The sequence below is a fragment of the Myotis lucifugus genome, unplaced genomic scaffold (assembly GCF_000147115.1).
Source record: "Myotis lucifugus unplaced genomic scaffold, Myoluc2.0 scaffold_10, whole genome shotgun sequence".
NCBI lineage: Eukaryota > Metazoa > Chordata > Mammalia > Chiroptera > Vespertilionidae > Myotis > Myotis lucifugus.
This window is the reverse complement of record NW_005871058.1, coordinates 13753332-13779031: the sequence shown is the minus strand read 5'-3', so window position 1 is coordinate 13779031 and position 25700 is coordinate 13753332. Positions and strand designations below refer to the sequence as shown.

The 25700-nt window shown below is 39.7% G+C and overlaps 1 protein-coding gene and 1 pseudogene across 3 annotated transcripts in view; both read left to right on the top strand.

Moving 5' to 3' along the window:
- The first annotated feature begins 13231 nt into the window (after nucleotides 1–13231).
- LOC102439604 lies at nucleotides 13232–13644 on the top strand (annotated as a pseudogene).
- Nucleotides 13645–14243: 599 nt separating this feature from the next.
- The window catches only part of RERG (RAS like estrogen regulated growth inhibitor), a 101139-nt gene continuing 89682 nt past the window's right edge, over nucleotides 14244–25700 (top strand). The window contains exons 1-3 of one of the 3 annotated variants that reach the window (XM_006084288.3): nucleotides 14244–14425; nucleotides 14654–14748; nucleotides 18335–18498. In XM_006084288.3, the coding sequence (XP_006084350.1) occupies nucleotides 18438–18498 (61 nt within the window). In that variant the 5' untranslated portion in view covers nucleotides 14244–14425; nucleotides 14654–14748; nucleotides 18335–18437. The remainder of the gene's footprint in view (nucleotides 14426–14653; nucleotides 14749–18334; nucleotides 18499–25700) is intronic. The other 2 variants (XM_023750076.1, XM_006084287.3) reach the window with 2 other exon arrangements.

Below are 25700 nucleotides of genomic sequence, written 5' to 3'. Positions count from 1 at the left end.
TCTTGTGATGACGTCGTGGAGGCCATCTTGTGACAATGTCGTGCAAGGGTGTTGCACAATGCCACCTAGGCTTTTATTATATAGGATTGCTTTTATTTCATTTGATCAATAAAAAAAGTCTAACCAACAGAAGGCTTCTGGGAGCACATTTCAGTTTTAAAGTTTTATAGGACAAGAAGAATTTAAACAAAAAGACAAAAATGAAATTAAAATAAAAACAACCAAATAATAAATCAACCAAACAAAAAATACATCAGTAAAGCAGCTAAAATTCATTTTTACTCTGAAAGGAGTTTTGGGGATAAAATTGGCAGTTTTAGGGAGTTTTAGGAATAAAGAGGGCCCATGAGGGAGGACTGCATAGGTGAGGGCTTGGTGCTGCCAGAAGGCATACATTCAGAGAATAGAAAGGTGCCACAGGATAAGGGGAGAGGAAGACATCCATTCACAGAAGATAGGGAAAAGCCACAGAGTATGGGGAGAAAAAGGAAACAAATTTTCACAGAGGATAGAGAAATGCCAACAAATGGGAGAAAGAGGAAAACAGATTTTCACAGGAGACAGAGAATTCTACCACTGAAGAGGAAGAGAATGAGAGGGGCACCACATGGGGTTTGGGCTTTGAAGCTGATATTCTGCAAAAGAGTGACCAATTAGAAGGCAGTATGAAGAAACAAAGAACTACAGCCTTTATAAGCCTTAGCAAAAGGAGCTCAGTGGGTTACCCCCTTGGGACTCCCTTGCTACGTGGGAGTATGTATTTGTTTCCAATAAATTTCCACCCTTTTCATCTACCACCTTTTGTCCGTGGCTTCATTCTTTGAACTCATCTGGACAAGGACCTGGGAAAGAAATCACCCTTGTATCCTACTCAGGAAAACAACCCGAATCAACTCTTATATCTAAACACTAAACTATAATGAATGGCTCTTTTATTTGGTTTTGGAAAAATTGACATTTAAGCTGAGACATCCATTTCTATGCAGAAGTAGAATAAGCATATTGTATACTGACATTTTTTACTGTTCAAATATATTTAAAAGAAATGGTCTTTAAAATGTTTGTCTGGCATGATTGCATATATAAATAAATTGAAGAGTGTACATAACATGTATTGTTGATATAAGAATATCCAAACTGTAGAATGTTTTTACAAGAGTTTATTTGAACCAAAGAGAAGACAGGCCTGGAAGCAAGGTCTCAACAGACTGAGAAAAATGCTTCCCAGAATTACAGTTTGCAATTTTTTTATGCATTGGATGTTAAGGAGGCAACATAAGGAAGACTACATGAGGGTGGGAGGAAGCAAGGTGGGGATTGGATTATAGTGGAGATAATAAGATTATGCGCTCTCTTGAGGGTGGTTACTGCTTCCAAGGGGTCTGAAAAAGAGGAATTTCAGAGATGTGTTAACCTAGATGCACAGACACAATGAATAGAGCTTGTTTAAGGCAAAGATAAATCTTTTACTAAAGAATTATATGCCTGGGGCATGATTACCCACCATGACCTGCCCAGTTAGAAATTTATGATCAGATCATCCTGTGAGGTTACTTTCAACTAGATTTATTACAGCACCTCCTTTTTGTGTCCACAGTACCATATCCCAAACAACATGAAGAATTCAAAAATGTATGAAGAGTCAAATTAATATTTCTTCTTCTGCATTCCAAGCAGAGCATCATGTTCTGGTTAAGAAATGAGCTATAACTGTTGTCAGTGGAAATTAGGTTCTTCCAAATGGTGGCAAGGAAAACATTTCATAGACTCATGCAAGAGAGATTATGGTGAGGCAAGATGATTTATTTGTGATACAAATCAAAGTTTCCCTCCTGGGTTTTCAATTTCCCATCTTCCTCCATCCCTCCATAGAAAAAGTCTAACCATGTTTTCAGAAAGGCCAAGACAAAGGCTAGTGTCTAGAGTTTCTGCTTCATATTAAAGCTTAGTCCTTTTGTAGCCCACATGGTCTGTCATTGCCAGATATTCCTGGGCTGGGAGGGAACAAGGTGAGTGTGGGTCATGGGGTGAGGGGCTGGGTAGGGGGAACCTCTTTGCTTCCCTGGGTTTTTAACCAGGAACTTTTTCAAAATAACCAATCAACTTCCCAAGCTTTGGAGGGCTTGCATTGGGTTCACCTCCTAGCCCATGATCTTTTCCCCAGGTTAGACTGACAGGCCTTTATGGTGCAGCATCTTGACGTCTATTGCACGTGCTAACCTCCCCCTGCTCCTCCCCACATACAGTACCAGAGCGGGGAAGGGAGGGGTGTTAATCCTTGGTGGGGCAAGCAAACAGGTTCATGCTCCCCCACCCATTAGGTTCAAGAATGTCCGACTTCCTTCGCTTCTTTTCTTTTATTAATATTTAGCTAACTATGGTAATAGAACTTATCCCAATACATTCTGTGCTCTAAAGAGCTTTTAATGATAAATTTTGTTTTGACTTTGTAGTTCCAATTATTTTAACTTCTGGTGGAAACAACAATTGTGTACATAATTTTAAAGGAAGATTTAGCGGGTAGCATTAGAGTTAATTTTTAGATTTATTTCATTGCAGTTTCTCCCTGAAAAAGGACTCAAAAGTAAGACCAGAGGACTTGAACAATATTTCATGCATCACTTGAACAACAATTATTGTCTGTGAGGCAATTTTGGACTAAAATATAATTTTTAGCATTTTCTAAACTCTAGTACAAACAACTTTAAACACTGGAATCTAGGCATTTCAACTAACTCATCAACTCTCTCTCTCTCTCTGAGCAATGATCAACTCTCTCTCTGAGCAATGGTAATTAGAATTTTGCCAAGTAGAAAAGGTGCTTTTGGGCATAAAGATATGCCTTCTTATACGACCATATAAAGTAATTATTTCCATTCAAGTCTATTTTTTAAAGTTGTTTGCACCTGCTTCCATGTTTGTGAGAATCAGTTCTGGTCACAGTAAAGCTTGACCTATCTAGATAACTGGCATAACACAGTAAAGCTTGACCTATCTAGATAACTGGCATAAAAGTCACAGATGATTTGCTCTGATAAACACGAAAAGGAAAAAGTGATTCCTGTTTTCTTTAAAATTCATAATCATGGAATTCACATTTGAATCATCATTATCCTTTGTTCTTAAGTTACTCATTTGCTAGTTGTTCAACTCAGTTTATGTCTGCAGATTTTCTACACGTGTGCCACACTGGAGCCAGTCATCCAGAAAGCCTGGCTAGACTTTCAGTCTCAAGAGAGTAGATCTAGGCACAAGCAGCACATTTGAAGGGAATTTGGTTGGTGCTTAGCCCACCTGGACGGTTCAATTGCCAGGAAACAGGGAAGCAGAACCATGCCAAAGAGTTGTTTATTGGCAATGGAACCAGGGTCAGTGTCCCCTAAGGTTGCCAGGAGACACTACAGTTTCAAGTCAAAGGGAGTCAGGAATGGTATACTTCCAGGCTACACCAAAGCCAAGGGTGTGGGTAGGAGATCAGCACTAAAGAGTACTCTCCAACCTGGAGAAAGATAACCAATTCTCAATGGGTTACTTCTGATCACTTTTTGTAGTTTTACTTAAATTTAAAATTTGCAATAGGTGTAAAATAAAACACTCTAATGGTATAAATGGGTAGATAATGAAAGGTAAGTACCTCTCCAAGCCTTCACTTCCCTTCCCCAAAAGAAACAGTGGTACCAGCAGCTTATACATTCTCCTTCCAGAGGTAGTCTATGCATGCATGAGTATGTGTGTATATAAAGACAATACAATATACAATTTTTATTATATAAATTTGTTCTTTCTTTTCTATTCAATAACTTATCTTGGAATTCATTCCTTATCACTATATAAAGAGGTTATTTATTCCTTTTAATGACTTCTGCTCTCTTTTAATTTTGTTAGTTGGGTTGCAGCTTAACTTTATTTCATCTAAGTCATTTCACTTAAAGAATCTTTGCCTTGTATTTAAATTAAATCATATGCATTAAGCCTCTAGAGAAATACCTAGCATGGAACAGGTTCTTCTGCTTCTATTTGTGTGACATTAAGGAAGTCATTCAATTTCTCTAAATTGCAGTTTTCTCACCTGTATAACAGGAATACTATCTAGCTTAAATGACTAGTATGGCTGACTGTCTATCAAATGTGTGTTCTGTCTTTCAAAGTACAAAGTATTTCTGGAAGAGACTGTCCATCCAGATACTGCATTCCCCAGCTCCCCAAATATCTAGTTTTACCATGAAATAAAGTATTGCCAACGGAAGATGAGAAGTAGTAATATGTGTCAATTCAAGGCCAAGGCAATTAAAGCTATATCTATACACTAAACATATCATTGGTATAAAGATTAAATTCAGTAAGATAACATAAATAAAGCATTAGTTAGAGTATTACTAAATAGCACCTATTACTAATATTGTAACCCATATATGGCTTTCCATATGAATAATCTATAGTTTTTCCTGTACCAACTTTAATTATGACTCAATACTTGGTCATATGCTCCAAATTCAAAGGCATTTCACAGAAGCCTTAAGGAGCAATGCAGATTTCAAATGATAAAATAAAGGAGTGAATTTACATTGCATTCCTACCTCAAAGCAAACAACTTAATAATAATCTTCATTAGACTTTTTTCTCTAAGAATGATTCTTTAGCCAATAGGTGTTCCCACCGGTAGTATTCCTTTCTTGATATTTTTTCCTATAAATCTATAAATTATTCATGAGTGTCCCCCAAAATTCAGATTCCACCTCACTTCAAGAACTGCTCAGTGTAACTGGACCCACTCTCCTTAAAGAGCAATTGATCAGCAACACATTCTTAATTTTAAGAGAGTCTCAGCTCTTATCATATTATTAAGATATTCAACCAACAAAAATGAGTCTTTGCCTAAAAGAGGATTTTTTCTGCTAAGAAAAATGAGATCCATTTCTTCCCCTTCCAATTTCATTGTAATTATAAAGTGGTTTCTCATTTGACTAGTTCCATTCAGGAGACTGAACATACTCTCCTCTTTCAGACCAGAATAGACAGCCCCAGAGAAGGCTCTCAAGGGAAGCATTGAGTTACCCCATTAAGGCAGCATCTGTCAGTCAGCACACCTTCTGTGCCACAACTGCTCTTTTGAGATTCACTGTAGCCTTTGCTAATGACCCCTCTTACCTACTCCTTACCCTCTTCTATTGAATATAGTCTATGGACTCTGTCCCTAAATAGGCAGAATTTGGTCCCAACAACACACTCCTCCTTCCTTTCCTGCCTTGGGCAACTCTGATTTGTATTCTTTCTCAGGCTCACCTCTTGGCCTCTCCATTGGGATTCAGCCTGCCCATTTCCCTGAACTTCTGGAATACTTGATTTCAATCCCTGTCCCCTAAACATTACCAGCTGTCTTGTGTAGTTGATGAGTTGATTCTTTCAGAAGTCACCACCGTCCTAATGTCCAATGTATCTGGGTCTATTGGTACATTATGGGGCACAAGGGACAGGTGGAAAGATACACACTATATCCGTGACTCACCAGGGTTAGTACCTGGCTTCTATACCAGGGCAGTGGGAGTGTTGTACGGAGAGGGGCAGGGACAAATAAGCTGTACTTTAGAAATGTAGTTATCAAGGGCTGAATTCCTTTTTTTGCTTGATCTTTTAGAGGATATTGTTTCAAATAAGGAATAATGTTTTTTCCCTGGTACCCAGATTTACACTGGGGCAGTGATCTTGGCCTGTCCTGGCCTGCCTTGGGCCCATACCTCAGGAGTTACTGCCCTCAAGATTATACCTGGGATTTCAGTAGAGCTTATTTTATTCCTAGAGTTGCATAGGGCCACCTGTAGAGCACAAGCGTCTTCTGGAAGAACTTTAATGTCTGTCTGGCCAGGGGCAAAGCTTACCTTTGTGTTCAATTTGGCCAGTAAATCTCATCCCAGGAGCAGATGGGGAACTTGGGCACATATAGAAAGCTGTGTCTCAGGTTCATTTTCCCCATTTCACAGTCCAAAGTTTGGAGGAATGGCTGTTGTTGGGGTTTTCCTGAAACCCACATTAACATACTTTCATGAGATAGTTTTGGCAATCAGATCTTTAACACAGAGTAAGTGACTGTTGTTTTGATGAATAAGATAATTAATCTGTTTTCCACTGCTAGGGTAACCCTGAGCACCATGTGGATGATGTGGAAGGAGCCATTAAATTGTGCCGAAGCCCCTGGATACCATCATTCTTGATCACTCTCTGTAATCTGGGGAATTTGTAGGTGCATTCTGGCTAGATTCTGACTTAGGATCAGGCAATTTTTTTTAGGATGCCCTTGTTTGCAATAGGCACATTGTTTGGGGCTTAACTTTGGGCATCCTCTGAAGTTGGACCATTTAGGTGCAGGGAAAGGGGTTGTTACTTACTTAGTTTCTTGTTATCTTGTTTCCTAGTATCATGTTATCTTGGCTTCCTTGTGGTAGCCAGCATTTGGGCATGTAGTTTTATTTATTGTCTCTTTTCCTTTTTGGAAGTCTGGTTATTGAAGATCCTGAAAGCAGGTTCTACTAGTTGTGATGTAGGCATCACATAAGCTTCCTCAACTATTTGGAATTTCCTCTGAATATCCGAAGCAGTCTGTTATAAAGGTCATGTTAATGACCTTTAAGTTTTCGGAAGCATCAGGATCTGGGTCAGTGCACTGACAGTAGCCCTTGCAAATCTGCTCCAAGAATTCTGATGGATTTTCCTCTGCTGGTGGTTGGAACATTTAAACTTTACTAAAATTCTTTTGTTTAGGTACTTCCTTCCTTAACCTGGCAAGGATACATTCTCTTTAATGTTCAAATTTTGGTAAATCCCAGTCATTAACATTCCTGGCCACAGAAGCTTCAGCTCTAATCAAGTCTTGAGGATTCTCATTGTGTAGGTCACTAGCCTCTTCTCTAGCTCTTTCTGAACCCATCCACCACTCTTTGGCAGTAAGGAGAGTATTCAGCATTTGCTGAAGGTCTAACCAAGCTGAGTTATGGGAGGTGAAGATAGAGGCAAAGAGACTTTCCATCCTCAAAGGGTCCTCTTTATATGGCGGCTCAGTACTTCTCCAGTTCAGGAGGTCTGGGGTGGAAAAGGGAGTGTATATCCATACCATTCCTGCCAGCTGGCCATTTGCACCCAGCCTCCCTGTTGGAATCTGTCTTAAAGGGTATTGCCTGCCTGGATTGGAGCAGTTATTAAGTTTTAGTTTGGTGATATGACTTAGCAAAAGTGACTCCATTTGGCCTTTGTTTTCTTTTTCTTTTCTTTTTTTTAACATTATTAACTTGGTGTATTTAGATAAGAAACTCTTTGGGCCTCACCTTCTTTATCTCTAAAATGAAGCTAATGTAGAGTAAAAGAAATTACACTCTCATTAAAGTGCTATCCAAATGTTAGAGATGATTGTTTTTACTCATATTGGCAATGTGAGGTTGATAATCTGGTTGTTATAGTCTGAGGTTATCAATCACCTGGAAGTTTATAGCATTATAATAAAAGTAATATATCTCAGTGACAACTTTATATAAACTCATCTCCTGGCTTGCTCATCCTGAGACAAATCACTTATTTTTATTCCTTACCTTTAAAATGAGGACAATGCATATCTGCCTCCCAGTTAGGACACATAAATTAATTCAAGCATGTGTATCAGTTCATCTATCCTAAGATTTCTCTTCTCTGTGGAGCAAGAAAGTGTCCATGTTTAAAAGAAACAGGCAATTATTTTCATCTAATTGTTATCTGTGTTTTAGATTTTAAGTCTGCTGTTTTATATCAAAATGTAGAAACAACTGTTAAAAACTTTATGAAGTTTATCTAATGCAGAAATGAAAACGCAAAATTAAATTGTTCCGTATTCTGTTCTTGCTGTTAATTAATCCTTGTTATTACCTTCACGAGTAAGATAGATCCTGAAGTAAAGTAACATAAGCATGTTGTCACAGCATATTAATAAGAAAATCTTGTAATGGTTTTTAACCATATAAACTTGAGGATACTTCTGTAACTTAAGAAGTAGCTCTACAGTGAAGGTCACTTCACCATAAAGTGAAGGTTTAGATTAGTAATGGCCAATGTCTTCCAGGAGGCACCCAAATCCCAAACTCTTCTCATTCCAGCAAAATTGCTAGAGAATTTTCCATCCCTGAATAGCCTCCCTCACCATGCAATAAAAAGAACCGTGGAAAATCTCCCTCTTCATAACTGTGAAAGCTTCGTGGAAATAAAATGCCCTAGTCTCCTAAGACTAAAGGTCATTCCCTACAGAATGTTTCAATACTAATGAAAGCCAGATTTCAAAAGTGCTTCTTGAAAGGGGGTGTTAAAAAACAAAATTCAACAGAGTAAATTTTAGAGATCTTACTTTATTCAGTGGTTCATGAGCAGGACAGCATCCCATCTAACAAACAGAAAGGAGCTCCATGGAGCTGTACAAAACAGAAGACTTTTATAGGCAGAAGGCAACAGGACGAGGAAGTTATATTAGTGAAAAACAGATCGATTGTGCCAAAGTCCCCTTTCCTTTGGGGATGGCAGGGGTCTATCGGGCAGATGACCTCATTGGTGCTGACCAGTTAATTTCAGATCGACTGGTTTAAGATTGTATTCCTGGGGGAGGCTGACACTATAATCAAGTCAGGTATTAAGTCTTGGTTTGGTGATGTGGGACTTAGTATAACTGACTCCATGTTTGGCCTGTCGTTTCTTTTTTAACACTTGAGATCCAGGATTATAACTGTGTGAGAGCAAGCTAGGCCAAGGTTCTGGACAGGGCCTCCCTAACTCCAATACAGGGGGGAGGGATGGGCACTCTAAACACTGTATCGGTAGCATGCACAACTCTCATATTACTTTATAGATTTAATGATTATTTAAATGTGCGGGTATTTTCTTAAATGAGTCCATCCTGTATTAGCAGTGTCCCTGCACAATAAAAGGCAGGCCTAGTTAAATATGCCACAGAAAGGTAACCATGCTAAAGTTGGTACCCCAACCTTTATATCAAGGAGTGACAATAACAAGGCTCCTACATATGGAAACAGCACTGAAATGTCCCATGGGAAGCTTGGGAATAGGGGAAATATATTCACCTTCTACAAGTTAAACTAGTGAAATCTGCAGTGGTAAATAATGGATGTGATAAGTAACCAAGAGATTGTCTATACCTGGATCAAGATAGGATTTTGAAAAGTATTTTAACTCCAAACTGGGTATAGAATCTGATTGCAACTTAATATCAAATTTATTGTATCTTCTCCAGGGAAAGAGAACAGAAGAGAGTAAAGAAGAGAAAAGGAGAAGCTGGTTCTCTTTTCTGGGTATCGGTGCATTTTAAATATACAGAGAAATCCCTCCCATTGCATATGCACAGCTGGTACATATTTCTCAATTTATTAAGAAGATACTGTAAAAGCATAACTAAGAATGAAAATGAACTAAGTACAATTTGCCATCATCTACTCCAGGTGAAATGTTCCTTTTTGCCAATTTCATATTCTTTAGAATCCTAGAGAATGTTATTTTGCTCTCTAGATACACAAGAAATAGAGTGACCTAATGGGGAACCCAAACTTCTGGTCACAAGAAATTGATGTACATCATTAAAACTTGTCAGCCTGATGTATGAACTTCAATATCGTGTAAGTTTGAGTAATGTGAGTCAGCTGAGCTCAATTGATTCTGAGAACTGAAACCTGAGAACCAGACCTGGTTTATTATAAAGTCTAAAGGTAATGCTACACTGTGAGGCCTTGTCCTAAGTTGGTAACTAGATTCTTTTGATAACACCCTGATCTCATGGTCCCCCGTCTTTTCCTTTACCTTTATAAACTTGTGAGTGGTACTCAGATTCCATTATATGCACCATATACCTGACACAAATGATCAAAGAGATGGATAATTCCCCAAGTTGAACAAAGACTCCTGCTCTATTCTCTTTCTAGAGGAACCCAGGTTGGGAAATATTCTCAACTTCTCTGCCATCTATAAGAGCTAGGTGACAAGAATTTGCTTTCAGTTTACATTCAAAATATGCCCGTGGAATTTTGGATGCTGTAAAGCCAGCTTTAACCATCGCTACCTAATTCCACTGTTTTGCTAGTCTACAGCCAGCTCCCCAAGGTTAGGACCCCTAATCTCACTGTTTGAGATTTCCCAGCTCTTTCCTCATTCCCAGTCTTCTGGAATTTAGCACCTCGTGTGCCTGAAGCAGCACCCCTAGTTCACAACTGAGGTGCTGGTTTTGAGGTCAGACAGTCAGTTCAGACTTTCTCATTCCTTATCGTGTTTCCTCTTAAGAGTCTCATGATCCTTACTTGCCTTTGCAGCTTATGGCCTCTGTGAGGTCAACCCAATACATCAGTCAGGTTCTGTAACTTTGAATTTCAAAAGGAAAGAGGTTTGGTTCATAATGCCATTCTTCCCTGAAGGCTCCTTTTACTTCCATTTTAAATTCATGGATGCAAAGAGATCTATAGGGAGACAAACTTTATATTCCCTAAGTACTCAGGCTATTGACAATAAAAAAATAAACAAATAATTGAACTCCTCCCTTTATATGATTTCCCTAAGACAATGCCTAGGTTTCCAATAACTCAAAAGGCCTCTCAAGTAGTTCTTCCTAGAAAGGAAGGAACCCGCCCCACAAATGTCTCCAGAAATAGGACACTATTAGCAACTTTAAGTGTTATCTCCCACTTCTACCCCTCCAAAAAATAATTAAATTTTGATCGCAATCCAGAAATCCATTTCATAACTTACCTAATGCAATCCTTACAAGAATATTATAAAACAGGCATTATTAGTATCATTTTACAGATTTTAACAACCTGTTGCCCAGAAACACAGCTACTAAGTGGCCAAGCCTAGATTCCAACCTATACTATTCCTTATCTTATCCACGATGCCATTGTCCCAATTAACAACTGGCAGGAATTAATTTACCAAATTGCTCTGCCACTGAGCCAGGAACTAAGAAATTGAGACATCAGCCAGGCATATTTGATGGGGGTGTGAATGAGGGAAGGAAGACAAATGGAGATGAGCCATACAGGCATTCTGCTCAGAAAACACACTCAAGATATATTGTAGCTGAGAGCATGGTGGACTTGAGCATCTGGGAGGAGGTGGAAAAGAGGATGGAATTCCTGAAATGAATAAGTGTCACAGATGCACTCATCTCTAGCAACTTTTAAAAATATATATATATTTTTATTGATTTCAGAGAGGAAGGGAGAGGGAGAGAGATAGAAACATCAATGATGAGAGAGAATCATTGATTGGCTGCCTCCTGCACTCTCCATACTGGGGATCAAGCCCACAACCTGGGCACGTGGCCTTGGCTGGAATTGAACTCAGGACCCTTCAGTCAGCAGGCCGACGATCGCTCTACCCACAGAGCAAAACCGGCTAGGGCAGCTCTAGCAGCTTTTGCATTAGGTTGTCTCTGGGTCCCAGATTCTTGCTTCTGTATTTTAGCTTTAATACAACCTGCCTCTCTGTCCCTCTCTCTTTTGAAAACTCTCACAGTTCAAAATCTGCATATTTTTATCTTGTCTTGTCCTGGCAGGTTGATGTAATCCAATCCTTACAAAGGTTTTTTGGTTGGAGTGGAAAACCAGTTAATATTAGGCCACTGTTTCCTCAGGTTTTTGTAGAATGCTCTAAGAATAAATGCATGCTATAATATATGGCTTCTCTTCATGTATTCATTCCTCATCTCTTCTCCCAGCCAGGATCAGCATACTTCAAAGCCTCTACATAGTCATTTGGTCGTCTCTGGCTGTGCATTCATCAGATTATCTGTTGCATAACAACACAAGTAGTTTTTTAAATGTTTAAAAACATTTTTAAATAGCTTACCTAAGAGGTCTGCTTACTTGATTTGCAGAATCTTAACAAAATAACTGGTGGGGTTTTACCTAGTCTGGATCTTGAGGAAGTTCTTTCACTTGGGACTTTATGACAAAAACAAAAATAGGTCATCCGAGAATAACTGATTTATGTTGCAAACTCAGGAATAATTACCTACATTGGCATATATTGCACAAGAGTCTTTTGACATGACTTTGCAATTTATTCTTGCTAGAGAACCAATACAAGTCTTAGTGGCAGCTTGGCCAGGAGAACCAGCTCTTTGGTTCAAAATTCATTACATAATCCAGGTTTTTCTGCCTGTATTAGGTTATTCTTATTCCATTCTCAGCTGTGACAACCACATCTTTGTATCAGGATGAAAGAATTTGATGTACTTGTATTAGTTAAAAGTTTGATACCATGTTAATTAGCTAGTGATTAATAATAGGAAAGAAGCAAAGGGAAGGCCAGGCATTAGAGGCATGTCATTTGGGCAGCTTCACCAGGAAGCTGCATTTTTTGCACTCTCCAGCGAACCAGCTATTAGGTGGCCAAGCCCAGATTCCAACCTAAGCTGTTCCTTATCTTATCATTGTCCCAATTAACAACAGGCAGGGATTAATTTACCAAATTCTTCTGCCACTGAGCCAGAAGCTAAGACATTGAGACATCAGCCAGGTACATTGGATGGGGGTACAAGTGAGGGAAGGAAGACAAATGGAGATGAGCCATGCAGCATTCTGCAAAACATGGGGGGGGGCGGGAGGGGGAAGGGAACTGGACAAAGGGAAGACAGAGGCATCTTGAGGATCAAAAAAATAGCCTAGATGTTTCCCGCTCCTTTGATAATCATTGGGGAAGCATTTAACCTTTCTGACAGTCACCTTCTCATCTGTGAAAGGCTAGTAATTAGGATACTAGTGCTTACCCCAGGGAGGGGTATAAATATCAAATGAGATGAGAGGTAAAAGCAGGTCTAGCACCGCATAAAATTAATCATCTTTGTTAGGTTTTGGGCATGATGGAGTATGACTTTGATTCAGATAGTATAAGTGCTGATCTTCTAAGGAGGATGTGAAGCTTTTGGCACTTTTTCAAATAAGTAACGATAAATTTTAATTGAATTTGGTACATATGTCCCTCCTAGCATCTCTCAGCTTCCATTCCAGCTGGCCTGGACTTAATTCCAACAAAATACTAGCCTTGGACAAGTTATTGATCCTCTCTTTCAGTTCCCTCTTGGGTATCACGGGGATAATCAAACGGACCCCAAAGGGATGCTGTGAGCATCATTTAAAGTCAGAAATGGGGCGTTAATATGATTGGCCAAGGAAGCGTGGCCCTCTTTTCCTCCCTGGCTGCTTGAAGATAAACCTTCATCATGAATGACATGGCGGTACCCATCCGGACCAGGAAGTTCATGACCAACAGACTACTTCAGTGGAAGCAAATGGTCATTGATGTCCTTCACCCTGGGAAGGCAACAGTACCCAAGACAGAAATTCGGGAAAAACTAGCCAAAATGTACAAGACCACACCTGATGTCATCTTTGTGTTTGGATTCAGAACCCACTTTGGTGGTGGCAAGACCACTGGCTTTGGCATGATTTCTTGGATTACGCAAAGAAAAATGAACCCAAGCACAGACTTGCAAGACATGGCCTATATGAGAAGAAGAAGACCTCAAGAAAACAGCAAAGGAACACAAGAACAGAATGAAGAAAGTCAGGGGGGCTGCGAAGGCCAATGTTGGTGCTGGCAAAAAGAAGGAGTAAAGATTCTTCGGTGAGTTTATCTGTGATGGTTGTGCAGCTTTTTCATGAGATGATTAATAAACTTAAAAATAAATAAATAAAAATAAAGTCAGAAATGGGCCCAATTGGTGTGGCTCAGTGGTTGAGCACTGACCTATGAACCAGGAGGTCACAGTTTGATTCCCGGTCAAGGCACATGCCTGGGATTGTGGGTTCCATCCCCAGTGTGGGGCATGCAGGAGGCAGCCGGATCAAAGTTTTTCCCTCATCATTGATGTTTCTGTCTCTCTCTCCGTCTCCCTTCCTCTCTGAAATCAATAAAAATATATTTTAAAAAAGAAAAAGAAAACCAGGAATGGAAAATACCACGTAGTGTTGCTTTTACACCCAACATTTTAAGCAAGAAAAGAGGTCCTCTTGCGAGAACCAGAGGCTGGGAACTGAGCAAGGGGACAGGGAAGCCTGACTCCTGTGTAGCCCAGAGAAGGCGCATAGTCCACGTTCTCCAGGAGGAGGCAGCACCGCGGCGAAAGCAGGCCCCTGGCCAGGAGGGGGCGCCCGAGCGCCGCACTGCAGCATCCCGGCCGCGAGCGGGCTGAGCTCGCGCGTCCTGCCGCAGTCCCCAGGCTGCTAGTGGGAGCGAGGAGACTCCGGCTGGTCCGCTGGCACTCGCTGCTGCTGCTGCCGCCAGCTCGCAGCCGTGATCGCAGCCCAGCGACTCCGAAACGCAGCCTGCACCCTGGGCTGCGCAGCGTGGAGGGGGGCGCGATTCCGAACTTGCAGGGGACCGCGCTTCTCCCGGGCCTGGAGATTGTGAACAGGTGAGTGTCAGGCACGTGCCCAGGTGGCTCTTTCGGGACGACCTCCTGCAGACCCTTCCGCGTCCCTGAACCCTCGGTTCTGGGTGGGTCCCCCTGGTCCCTGGGCCCCCAGGGCGGCTCTGGGGTTCCCCAAGAGGGAGCCGTGAACGCAGGCGCCCAGAGTTTGACAGCGCCCTGCGAGCTGGGACCCAGCGTGCCCTTTTGACTTGCGCTGCATTTGCCCTCTAGGCTGCCAGCAAGTGACCTGCGGTCGGTCCACAGCGGGCCTGTTTATCATCCAGGATACCTGTTGCTCCCGGAGCAGCGCCACAGCCAGGGGTCTGGTACGATTATTCTCGTCGCTGTGGGTGCTGCGTCGTAAGATGAGGGAGAATTCGGGGGATGAGAAGAGGAAAACTTGATTTCAGGGCTAGAGAGGGGGCAGCCCAAAGAGAATCTCATTCCCACGCCCGGGCTAGAGTCTTTGCTTCCCTAAACAGCTGCACTTTATTTTGATGATAAATACAGAAGTTAGTTAGAAAAAACTATTACCTTATAAAGATGCTTTTCTTTCTTTTCTTTTCTTTTTATTATTTTTTTAACCAAGAGGAAGTGGGAAGCATGGGCCTTGACAAGTAGCCTTGGGAATGATTTATTATGAATGAAACCTTTCTTTAAATATTTTTTAAGTGAGGTTATTAGTGACCTAAGTGTCAGAGGTCTAAGCTCCTGGGAGGTAGCCACTCTGTTTGTATATGCTTAGCATAAATGTGGAATGAATCAATTAATGCATTAATAGCGTAGGATTTGGAGGGTAGCTCCTGTTTTTCTTCTTTCTAAGCTTTCTTTTAGGTCTTTATTGTTTAAAAAAATCACCGTACCTTTAATCTCTTAAATATCTAAGTTTATGTAAGTTTAGCTTTGGGATTTATAGGAACTCAGAAGTTTTTGTCCTGGTAAAGCACTCTCTACATAAAAACTAAATGGCAACTTCTGGATTCAGCCAGAATATTTCTGCACAACATTAAAACAAATAGTTTTTTTTTAAGATCCATGTTATGGAAGGTCTTGGTTTATGAATTTTTAAAAAATATATCTTTATTGATTTCAGAGGGGAAGGGAGGGGGAAAGAGAGACAGAAACATCAATGATGAGAGAGAATTGTTGATTGGCTGCCTCCTGCACATCCCCCAGTGGGGATCAAGCCCGAAATCCAAGCACGTGCCCCTGACCAGAATCGAACCTGGGACCCTTCAGTCCGCAGGCTGACGCTCTATCCACTGAGCCAAAGCAGCTAGGGCTATGAATTGTTTTGAACGTCAGAAATTTGGCAACAGGTCACTTATTACAGCAATTTATGTAACTTGACATTTTCATGAGAGAAATAAAATATTGAAGGATGTATGTCAGCTTGTGTCTTCCTTTAAGTCATTTTTTCTAAACATGACATAAGATTGAGAATAACCAGATGTATCTTCATTAGGTTATAAATGAAAAAATTAGCCCAAACAATTTCTCTTTCTTATGTGAAATTCCTATTCCTCTGAGGCCATTTGGGAGTTACTGAAAAGTTACTGAAATATCTGACTTAACAAATGTGGTTTTCTTTTTTTAAAATCACATTTGATGGCTACTTTCATGAAGCATCAATACAATAGGTAATGACACAGGTTTTTATGTGTATGCAAATGAACAGTTTTGCATGAAATAACAAATTGTTGTTTATACAAGTTCCAGACACTGGCATGGTCTATGTTTCAAAGAAATGCTTGCCATTCTTGTATAGAATTTGCATAGTTAATGCATCTTTATATATTATGCTTCTGTGAAACTTCTGTGATGAAGCACTAAACACAGAGGCCTCTTCTTAATGAATGCATATAAAGTTAAAATAAGGACATCCTGTGATCTTTGGCCAAAATATGGGACTGGACAAATAACAGATGTTAAAGCTTCTGGGTTTGGTACTATTAATGATTACTAAGAAGTCTTTTTTCGTTATTGAGGATGAAGGAAACTATAGCCAATGTTCATGTTGACCTTTTCATCCTTCAGAGGAAGTTCTGGCACTTTGAAAATCAGTACATACAAAATTTGTTAGGTACAGGTTGATAGCTTGGATGCATAATGAAGAAAACAATTATGTGTTGATGTCTTTGGAGAAATTTTCAGAAGGAGTTTTACTTTTATCTTGCACTGGAGAAGCTGTTTGTGAAAATGTGTAGATGGCAAAACGCTAGCAGGAGCAACTTACACATTTAGATAACAGATTTGTGTTTCAAAATTCTCTTTACAGACTGGAAAACTGGATGAAAGGAAGACTGATGTGATTAAGTTTAACCAGGATAAAAGTGAAGTCTTGTTTTTAGGGTTAAGACGTTGACTGCAGACATGCAGAGTGGGGAAGTCTGCAGCTCATGTGGAAGAGGAGTGGCTGTGGGGCAATACAGCCACGGTGCCCAGATCATGAATAAGGAAAATGTCAGTGAACTTGAGCTGGGTCACTTTGTCAGGTCACATCTCTGGTGGGGAATTCAGTGGATGCCATGTGTTTAGAGTAATTAAAATGGCAAGTGTCAGAGGAGAGAGCTGCATATGGTGAAGAGGGAAGGTAAAAGTCAAAAAAGCATAAATAAGACCCTACATCCCGTGACGTACAAGGGGAGATGCTGGCCCTCGCTTCCCTAGAAAGTAGAGCCTGGGGTGGGGCAAAGGGTCCTCATAGCTGCTAGGCTACCTGAAGGGCTCTGAGTGACTGAAAAGAAAAGGCTGGCAATGCTTCTCCTTCCCCTCCTCACCTGAGAGTGGTAACGCAGACACAGGCTGGGTGTTGCATGGTTGTCTGTTCATAAGGATTCCTGCAATGGCTGGAGGATTCTTTGGCTGACCCCAAGGCTCTTTTCTTTTATTCTTAATATTTTTATTGATTTCAGAGAGGAAAGTAGAGAGAGAGAAAGATAGAAATATCAAAGATGAGAGAGAATCATTGATCAGCTGCCTCCTGGGTGCCCCCCACTGGGAATTGAGCCGGCAACCTGGACATGTGCCCTCACCAGGAATCAAACCTTGACCTCCTGATTCATAGGTCAAAGCTCAGCCACTGAGTTACACCAGCTGGGCCCCGGGGCTCTTGTCAACTTTGTATTTCTATGGCACTAAGAACCCAGGTGTCATCCCTGAAGCACCCACCTATATAAAATGTGCTTATGTTTTATGGAATATAATTAATTTCCCAAGTGTTAGGATAATATCATAAACTAATTTACTTGAAGTTGTCATAGAAAAGGAATCAGAAGTCAGGGCATGGCATTTATCTTTTGTGTACCAGGCCATTGTGCCCAGAAAAATATTAAAATATGATCTATATATTACATAACAACTCCTGGAACATGAGTATCTATCACATGACTTGATCATGTGATCTAGTGTGAGCTGAGATAAAATTTAAACCTTAAAATGCAAATTCAATTGTATTACATTGGGGTTCACTACTATGAATGTCTATTACTTGGCCCAAAGGGAAATAATAGATAAAGAGTTCCAAATGTGACTCACCCCATCACATCTGTTTGCATCTTGGATGTTTACAGACACATGGTAAATGCATGTAGTCACATACTCCGAATATTTGTTATCAATTACTGACAGAAAAACAATGAAAATATTAATATTCATTAAATATTCTTGAGGAAGTACTTTAGAAAAAATGCTATTGTGAGTGCAAATACATGTTTTAGAACCAAAACAGATTGAAATTCAAGTCCTGGATCTGGATCTGTCATTTAATAGTTGAATCATTTACAGTAAATTACTACAGCCCTCTTACAGGATTGTGGTGAAGGTCAAAATGGAAAATGTTGATCAAGTTGAATAATGGCTGGCATCGAGGAGATGCTCAATAAATATTAATGCCAATCTCTTTTGTCTAAGGGTTGCAGATTTGCAATGATATGGTGAACCCAAAGGCTGGAACCAAAACGATTTTCTCAGCTCTTTAGTGTGAAGGACAGGGAGTTGTCTACCACCACCCAGCATGGCTAAAAGTGCAGAGGTCAAATTGGCAGTATTTGGAAGAGCAGGCGTGGGCAAGTCAGGTAAGTTTTTGTTGTTGTTGTTGTTGTTGTTGTTGTTGTTGTTGTGTGTGTGTGTGTGTGTGTGTGTGTGTGTGTTACTGCCTCCTGGGATTAGGCAGGAGGGTGGTTGGCATTTCTCATAGTCTCATGTGCTCTTTCAGATGAAGTCTCTTTTTCTTTATCCAGAACTTTTCTTTTGCATAGCCAAGTTTTATGTACTCTTTTGCTTATTCATGATAAAGTAGCTTTGTTGATAATACACAAGGCAATGGATATATCATCGGTCTTGGTATTTAGAGGAAGGATATTAAACAAACCTCTGAAGAAATCAGATTGCGGAAATTAAAAATATATTTGCTCCTTTTTCTCTATATGAATTCCTAAGGGGCCAATTTTATATCTCATTCATCTTACTAGTCTCAGCAACCAGTCAAATGCCAAGCATGTATTGTGTGCTTAATAAATGCTAGTTGAATAAATATGTCTTTAAAAGAAACAGAATTGCATTATTGTCCAAAATCGGGGAGGACTGGTGAGAACTTAGAGTGACCGAGCAAGACAACAATTGCCAGGGCCTCTGGGTTGAATTTAATGATCAAATTCTGGCTCAGATGAGTAATTCTCACAAAGTGCTAAAGGCTTTTTGATTCCCCACTGAGAAAAGGCTTGCATACCTTCAAAATTAAGGGTGAAAATGGTGGAAGTGAAGATGTATCTAATCCAATTTGAAAAATATACCTAGATTTTATAATTAAAGGATGCTAAGTAGGCTTTTCAGATAATGTTGCTTTGATCTCTTACTGGAGAAAAGACCCATAAATTACTGCATATGGAGCTTTTGGTTCTTAGGAGAGGACTCTAACCGCTACCTGGTAGGAGTGTGTGTGTGTAGAGGGAAACCCGTTTGGATCTCCCAATACAAAAGGTAATCCACATAATCTTAAACAAACACACATGTGCAGCTTTTAATTCTGCGACCAACCTCTCTTTCCTAACCTGCTCTCTGGTTTAATTTCAGCAGTAAATCTTCCCTATTCTATGTCTTTCTTTTTTCTTTTAATCTTTTCTGCTGTCACTCTTTCCTTTTACTTGTTACTTGCTCTTGCCTCTGGCAGAAACCAAGCAAAGAAAATAGATAGTTGGCAAGGCTGAGAAACTACCAGGCTTCACGAGATTGAAGATAGAGTAACTCCTCCCCATTAATCTCCTCGGTGTTTCCAGATGGCGTGAGAGCCTAATTTCTGAAGTCGGTGGTGAGAGCCTAATTTCTGAAGTCGGTGGACGGGTCTGGAGAATGAGGAAACTGTGCCAGGGAGTGGGGGATGGAGGCAGGGAGTGTGTGGGAAGGCCTGTGCTCCTCTGAGTCCTTGGTGACTGAAGGGTCAAGGCCTGGTTCTGACTGTTTATTATTCATTCATTCAAAATTTGTCATAGGCAATAAGGGGAAGGGATCTATTACCCTTATATCACTTATCAAAATAAATTCCACATGGTTTGAAAGTTAAAAATAAAAAGCCAGTTGGGAGAACCTCTTAGCTGCATGTATATTCATCTCACACAGCAAGCTGTGTACCTCCTATCAAGGTGAGCCCATCAGCCTGAGCTTAGACCCCAGTTCACTTTGTCTTCCCCCCAAATTGTTTATAGTTTGGATTATTTTCTCATTCTCTACTGATAGTTTTCCTTGATCACTTCTTTGTACATTTCTCTGTCTTTTTCTTTTCTCCAAGTTTATTGAATGTAGGCTCTGCCCTGACTGTTGTAATGCACTTAACTCCCATTCATTGCTTAAAGCATGGCAATCTTCCATTGCAATCATGCTGCAGAAACTGCTTTTGCTAAGGTCACCACCCATCAGTAGCCAACAAACATAATGAACATTTCCCAGTTCTGGTCTTCTGTGACCTCTTGTTATCGTTCAGTACAATCACTTATTTTTTCCATTGCTCCTGTCTTCCCAGGCTCCCAGGACATCACATTCGGCTTATCTGCTCCCTCTCCGTTGCCCCTAACCAGCTGCCTTCATGGCTGCTCTTCACAGGGCCCACTTCTCAAATACCAAAGCTCCCAGGGCTCCACATACCATCCTCTTGTCTTCTCACTCCGTACATCTTCCTACGGCTGAGGTTAACACCTGCACACAGACTACAAATTCTGATGACCTTGGTTTAGTTATGTAAAATGCTCAAGTTAAACTTGTTCACAAAGGCCCTGCTAACTCTAAAATCCTTTAGTTCTTTATTAATGAGCCTTCTTTAGACCATATAGAAGAAGACTATACACATTCTATCACTTGTGTTTATTTTCATTTAGGTAAAAATGACAATGACAGACTACATGCCTTTAAACAATTGTCCTTTGTCTGTCAGTTATGCACAGTGTTTTCCTATTTCAACATTGGACTTATTTTCCCTGAGGCCTTGTAACCACACCTCACATTGAAAAGTACTATTGGTTTAACTTAAGCATGGGGGGAAATCTTGAAACCTTTACCCGTACTTTAGTAAAAACATCCATAGAGTACTTCATATCTATTACATTTGTTCTATAAATCTTTGTAAATGTGGGTATATAATATCTTTGCTTAGTCATTGTACCACGTGTTCATCTTCCTATTGTATAGACTGTACCAGCCATATTAGTAACTTTTGTTTTTTAAGTCTACAAAAACATGACTGCAGCTCCTCATTTACTCTTATGCCTCCCAAAAATGGACATGATCTTTGCATGGGCTCAAGTGAGCTGTTTCTCTCCAAACACCCAGCATGGGAACTATTCCTAGGGGAGCCAGCTTGAGATCTTGGACTAAAGAAGCTGAGCATCTCTGATTTGACTTGTGTCTGTGTGAATTGTTTCAGAGGTCTCAAGTCTTACCAGTCCGATCCACTTTCCCTACACTCAACACCAAATTGAATTTGGGATAAATAAGACCATATTGTCCATTTGCTAACAGAGAGTAGAATAGCCCAGAGTCGAAAGCATGAGCTGTTAGATTTTATTCCCAAATCTGCACTTGCATAGCCGTGTGAGCTTGGAAACTTTGGCAAGTTATTTAACTTTTCAGTTTCCTCAACTCTAAAAAGGGTATGATAGTGCCTGTTTCAAAGAGGTGTTGTTAGGATTGAATAAGCTTTTACATGCAAGTTTATTAGAACAGCACCTGGCAAATAGTAAATGCTCAATAATTAGATTAAAATTTTTTAAATTATGCTCATTTTAACTTGTTATTTAGGGAAACGTACAATCTAAGATATATTTACATTCAAGTGGTTTTCAGCAAAATTTAGAAAAATTATAAGACAAAAATTCCCTATTGCTAGTCACCACACTCCAAATATACACACACACACTTTCTCTTAAATCGAAACTCTGATTAATGTCACTTACAGCTTGACAACTGACAATCAGCACTATATTTCTCATGGCTTATATCTTGGAAATCTTGGGGAGACAGCCAGAAGATGTTAATGTCATCAATAAATTAACACCCTTAAATTTGAAAGTGACAGCTTTCTAATTCTAGGTAATATATAGGACCACTGTGTTTAAAACTGAGTTTTACATTAACCAAAACTCTTTGGTTGGTGAGTTGACCAAAGAAGTGTCCTTGTAGGCAAAATTTAATAATGTCTCAATTACTAAGGAACACTGATAAAACACATGAGGGTTGTGTGTGTGCCCATATGGCAATATTGTACACATATGGTCTTTTTGTGTTGGGGGAGTCGTCTTTCTTCTTATTTTACTTTGAAGCTCTGTCTTCTAGTGAGTTTACTTGTTGGCTTACGGAGCTTCCTGGCTTAGCATGATGAGAACCGTGGGGATACTGCAAAGCATAGAGCCACCATTTCTGAGCCCATTTCATTTTCTCTTCCCTGGCTAAGGGTAAAGCCCTAAAAACATGACATGTAGGACATAGATTTCCTTACCTGTGTGTCAACCCAGCCTTTGACAGGCTCCAAGTAATTGAAGCAATAAGACCTGCCATATACCCTAGAATGCACACCATATTTATTTAAATGCCTCCTGGATTCATATTATTCAAATTTGTAGTAAGTGTGGGAGGGGCTAAGAGAAAAAGAACTGAAATTTTACATGTAGTTTACAGTTGACATTCTCATTGTAGAATTGAAATACTGTGTGCCACAGCTAAAAAAATTTCTTAAAAAGGCTAGTCTCAGAGTTGATTGAGTAATGTTATCCGCTAATTCAAAAGCCAATTGATGCAGTCATCCGTGAAGGCTTTAGGTCATTGATTCAGATTGCTAAGCGAGAAATTGGGTGCCAAACAAACAAGCTTGTGAAATTTTTTCCCTTGAGAAAAAGAGAAGTGATTTACTTTTTCCTCCTTTTTCTAGTTCTTGCTCTCTCTCTCTATCTCTTTCTCTCTCTCTCTTCTCACCCCCCCCCCATTATAAAACGTTCTGAAAAGTATTTTCCTCTCATTTTCAGATGGAACAGGGACAATTTTAATTTTAAATGTGACTTTTCCAAACATTTATTTAACATATATATGTACTTTATGGAACTAACCTTTGCGTTTTAGAAATGTATCTCTACTCTCAGTCGCTATAAACCAGTTTGTTCCCTTCACTCCGGACTTAATAGTGTAGTATGATGCATCTTTCATATTGTTTTTGAAGTACTTCTAAGAAAAGTAGAGGAACATCTAGGGTATTTGGGGTATATAAGCATCTCATTACAATCATGTAACTAGTTTGCATGCCTTATTAATAAAGTATATGCAAATTGTAATATTAATCCATAACATATCTATGTTCATTAGAATATAAAAGTGGATTTCCCCCCAAAACCAGTGACTAAAATGGACTCTTTGGGAAGACGTAGCAGGTTGGTCTGTCGCTTCAGGCTTCAGGTCCAGTTTACAGACCACAGTACAGGTAACAGCCTCAGGTTGGCACATCATCAATGGCAGCATTGACAATAGTCCTGTATTTTCCTACTCATGGTCCCAACCAGCTCTTCAAGTTCTTGGTCATTTCTTTCTTCTAAGATTATATAATTAATCCTAATGCTAAATTTTATTTAAACTCTTGTCTAGGTGAGAAGAGGGTAGATCATGTTTCAAGTGGGTGCAGAATTTCCACAGCTCCTGGAAATGTGTGTGTGTGTGTGTGTGTGTGTGTGTGTGTGTGTGTGTAAGCCTTTCCTAGGTGGTTCCTTGTATAATTGGTGGTTAGAAGAATAACTGTTTTTTAAAGGATTGGACCAAAGGGAGAAAGGTGACATTGAGACACATTTGGATGAGGCTAGAAAAATAGCCATTCTATAGTCATAAAATATGGTGATATGGTTATCTGAGGCCTTTCTTTACCTGCATAGATAGAAAAGCAAAAAGAGGCAAACAGTCTAGGTGAGTTGATTTCATTTGTTTCTTCCACCCCAAATTTAAGGTGTATCCTTTGGATCTTTGTAAAAGTCAGACCTCTATGCAAGGCATAAGTTGCACTGACCTTTCTCTCATGCCCAGGAAAAGCAAAGGGGAGGGATGGTGCTTATGTGGGCTTAGAAAAAAAAGCAAACTAAAGGAAGAAAAAAGGAGGAAAATTAAATCATCAAAATCAGTTGTTTAATCGTGGATAGTTAAACATTTTGTAGGTTGGCAATGATCATTGATTAGGCTTTTCTCTTAAGAAAAAATATACTTATGGAGGAAACAGTACTGGAAAACAAAACAAAACAAAATCAAGACGCGTTTTTCAAAACCACAAGGAAGTATCCTTATCTCTGCTTTTTTCTATTGGAGTATATTTTTAAAATTCATTGGTCCTTTATTTTTAACTGATGACTAATTTATTCATTGAAATATTTTCCTGTAGTTAATTATCAGTTATCATTCGGTTCCATTTTGATCTTGCCTTGTTTTTTTGGCAACTGACAAGGACTACCTTTGAGGGAAGGGAGTGAAGAGAACTGTAAATCATCCTTGTAATTCCCCTTTTTATTCCTGATATTTTTCCAACTTATGGGTTTGGGGAAATGAGCCAAATGTTCAAGGTGGTACTGGCCTTGAAGCCAAAATTCCAGTGCAAACGCACCTCTGTTGCTACAGCTGCCTTTGAAAATTGATGTGGTTTCAGAAAAACAGCCATGATTTCTTCCATCCCATTAAAAATGAAAGTAGTTATATTACAAAGAAAGGTACTCTAACACACACACACACACACACACACACACACACACACACACACACACACGAGGAGAGAGATGCTTACCTAGATCACCCAGCTTCCTGGTGCCACAGCCAAGTCTGGAATCCCTGTTTATGACTCTATGAAGGTGTTTGCAACTTTGCGACTAAATGTTTTCATTTTGTATCACTCCATTCTCTTCCATATCCTTTCAAACACCTTACATTAGGAAATGAGATGGTCATTAGAATTTTATAGTACAAGGTTTATAAAACTGATGAGTTTTGTTTTTATAAAATAATCCTCAGTGATCAATAAATAAACCAAGGCATGGCAGAGCTTCTTGGGCGCCATGGGTGTGTTGCCCGTCAATACAGCTGAGATTCTCAGCATCCTGTCTATATAGAAAAATTCCCCTGCAATGCTGTATTCCATGTCTGAGGGCTTTAGGTCAAGTGTGAGGAAACTGATGAATCATGTTCTATTTGAGAATAAGTTTCTTGTTATAAAAAAAAATATGTTACATATGTCCTGTCAATATGATGTAACAATTGGAAGTTTAAAAAGTACCCACTGTCCTGACTGAAAAAAGTAGGGTCAAAACTGTAGCTTCATCTCAATCATGTCTCTTTTCATTCACCTATCAAATGATACATTCATTTGCTGATTGATTGATTGATTTACACTGATGCAGGCAGGATGGGCTTTGAAGGTACTTTGAAAAATTACAAATTTTTGTAATACAAATGTGGTCTTCACACTATGATGCCCTCATTATTGAAATTCATGTATTCTCCCACTGTGTTCCTTAACATTTCTGTTTGGAAAAGTAGTATGGGGAGTTTTCTGGCTGTCCATCCTTGGAGGCCAAAGGAGCATGCTCAGTCCAGCAGTAGGCTGTAGGTTCCTCCACTGCATACATAGCATTACAGACTAAACCAGGGGGTGTAGTTTCTATGCTTTGTAATTTGATCTTTCAGATATGTAAATAAGTAGATATTGTGTCAGGGTCTTTTTTTAGGATCAGTAGGTAAGAGTCTAAACTGTTTAGGAAAATGGTTTAGACGTCTG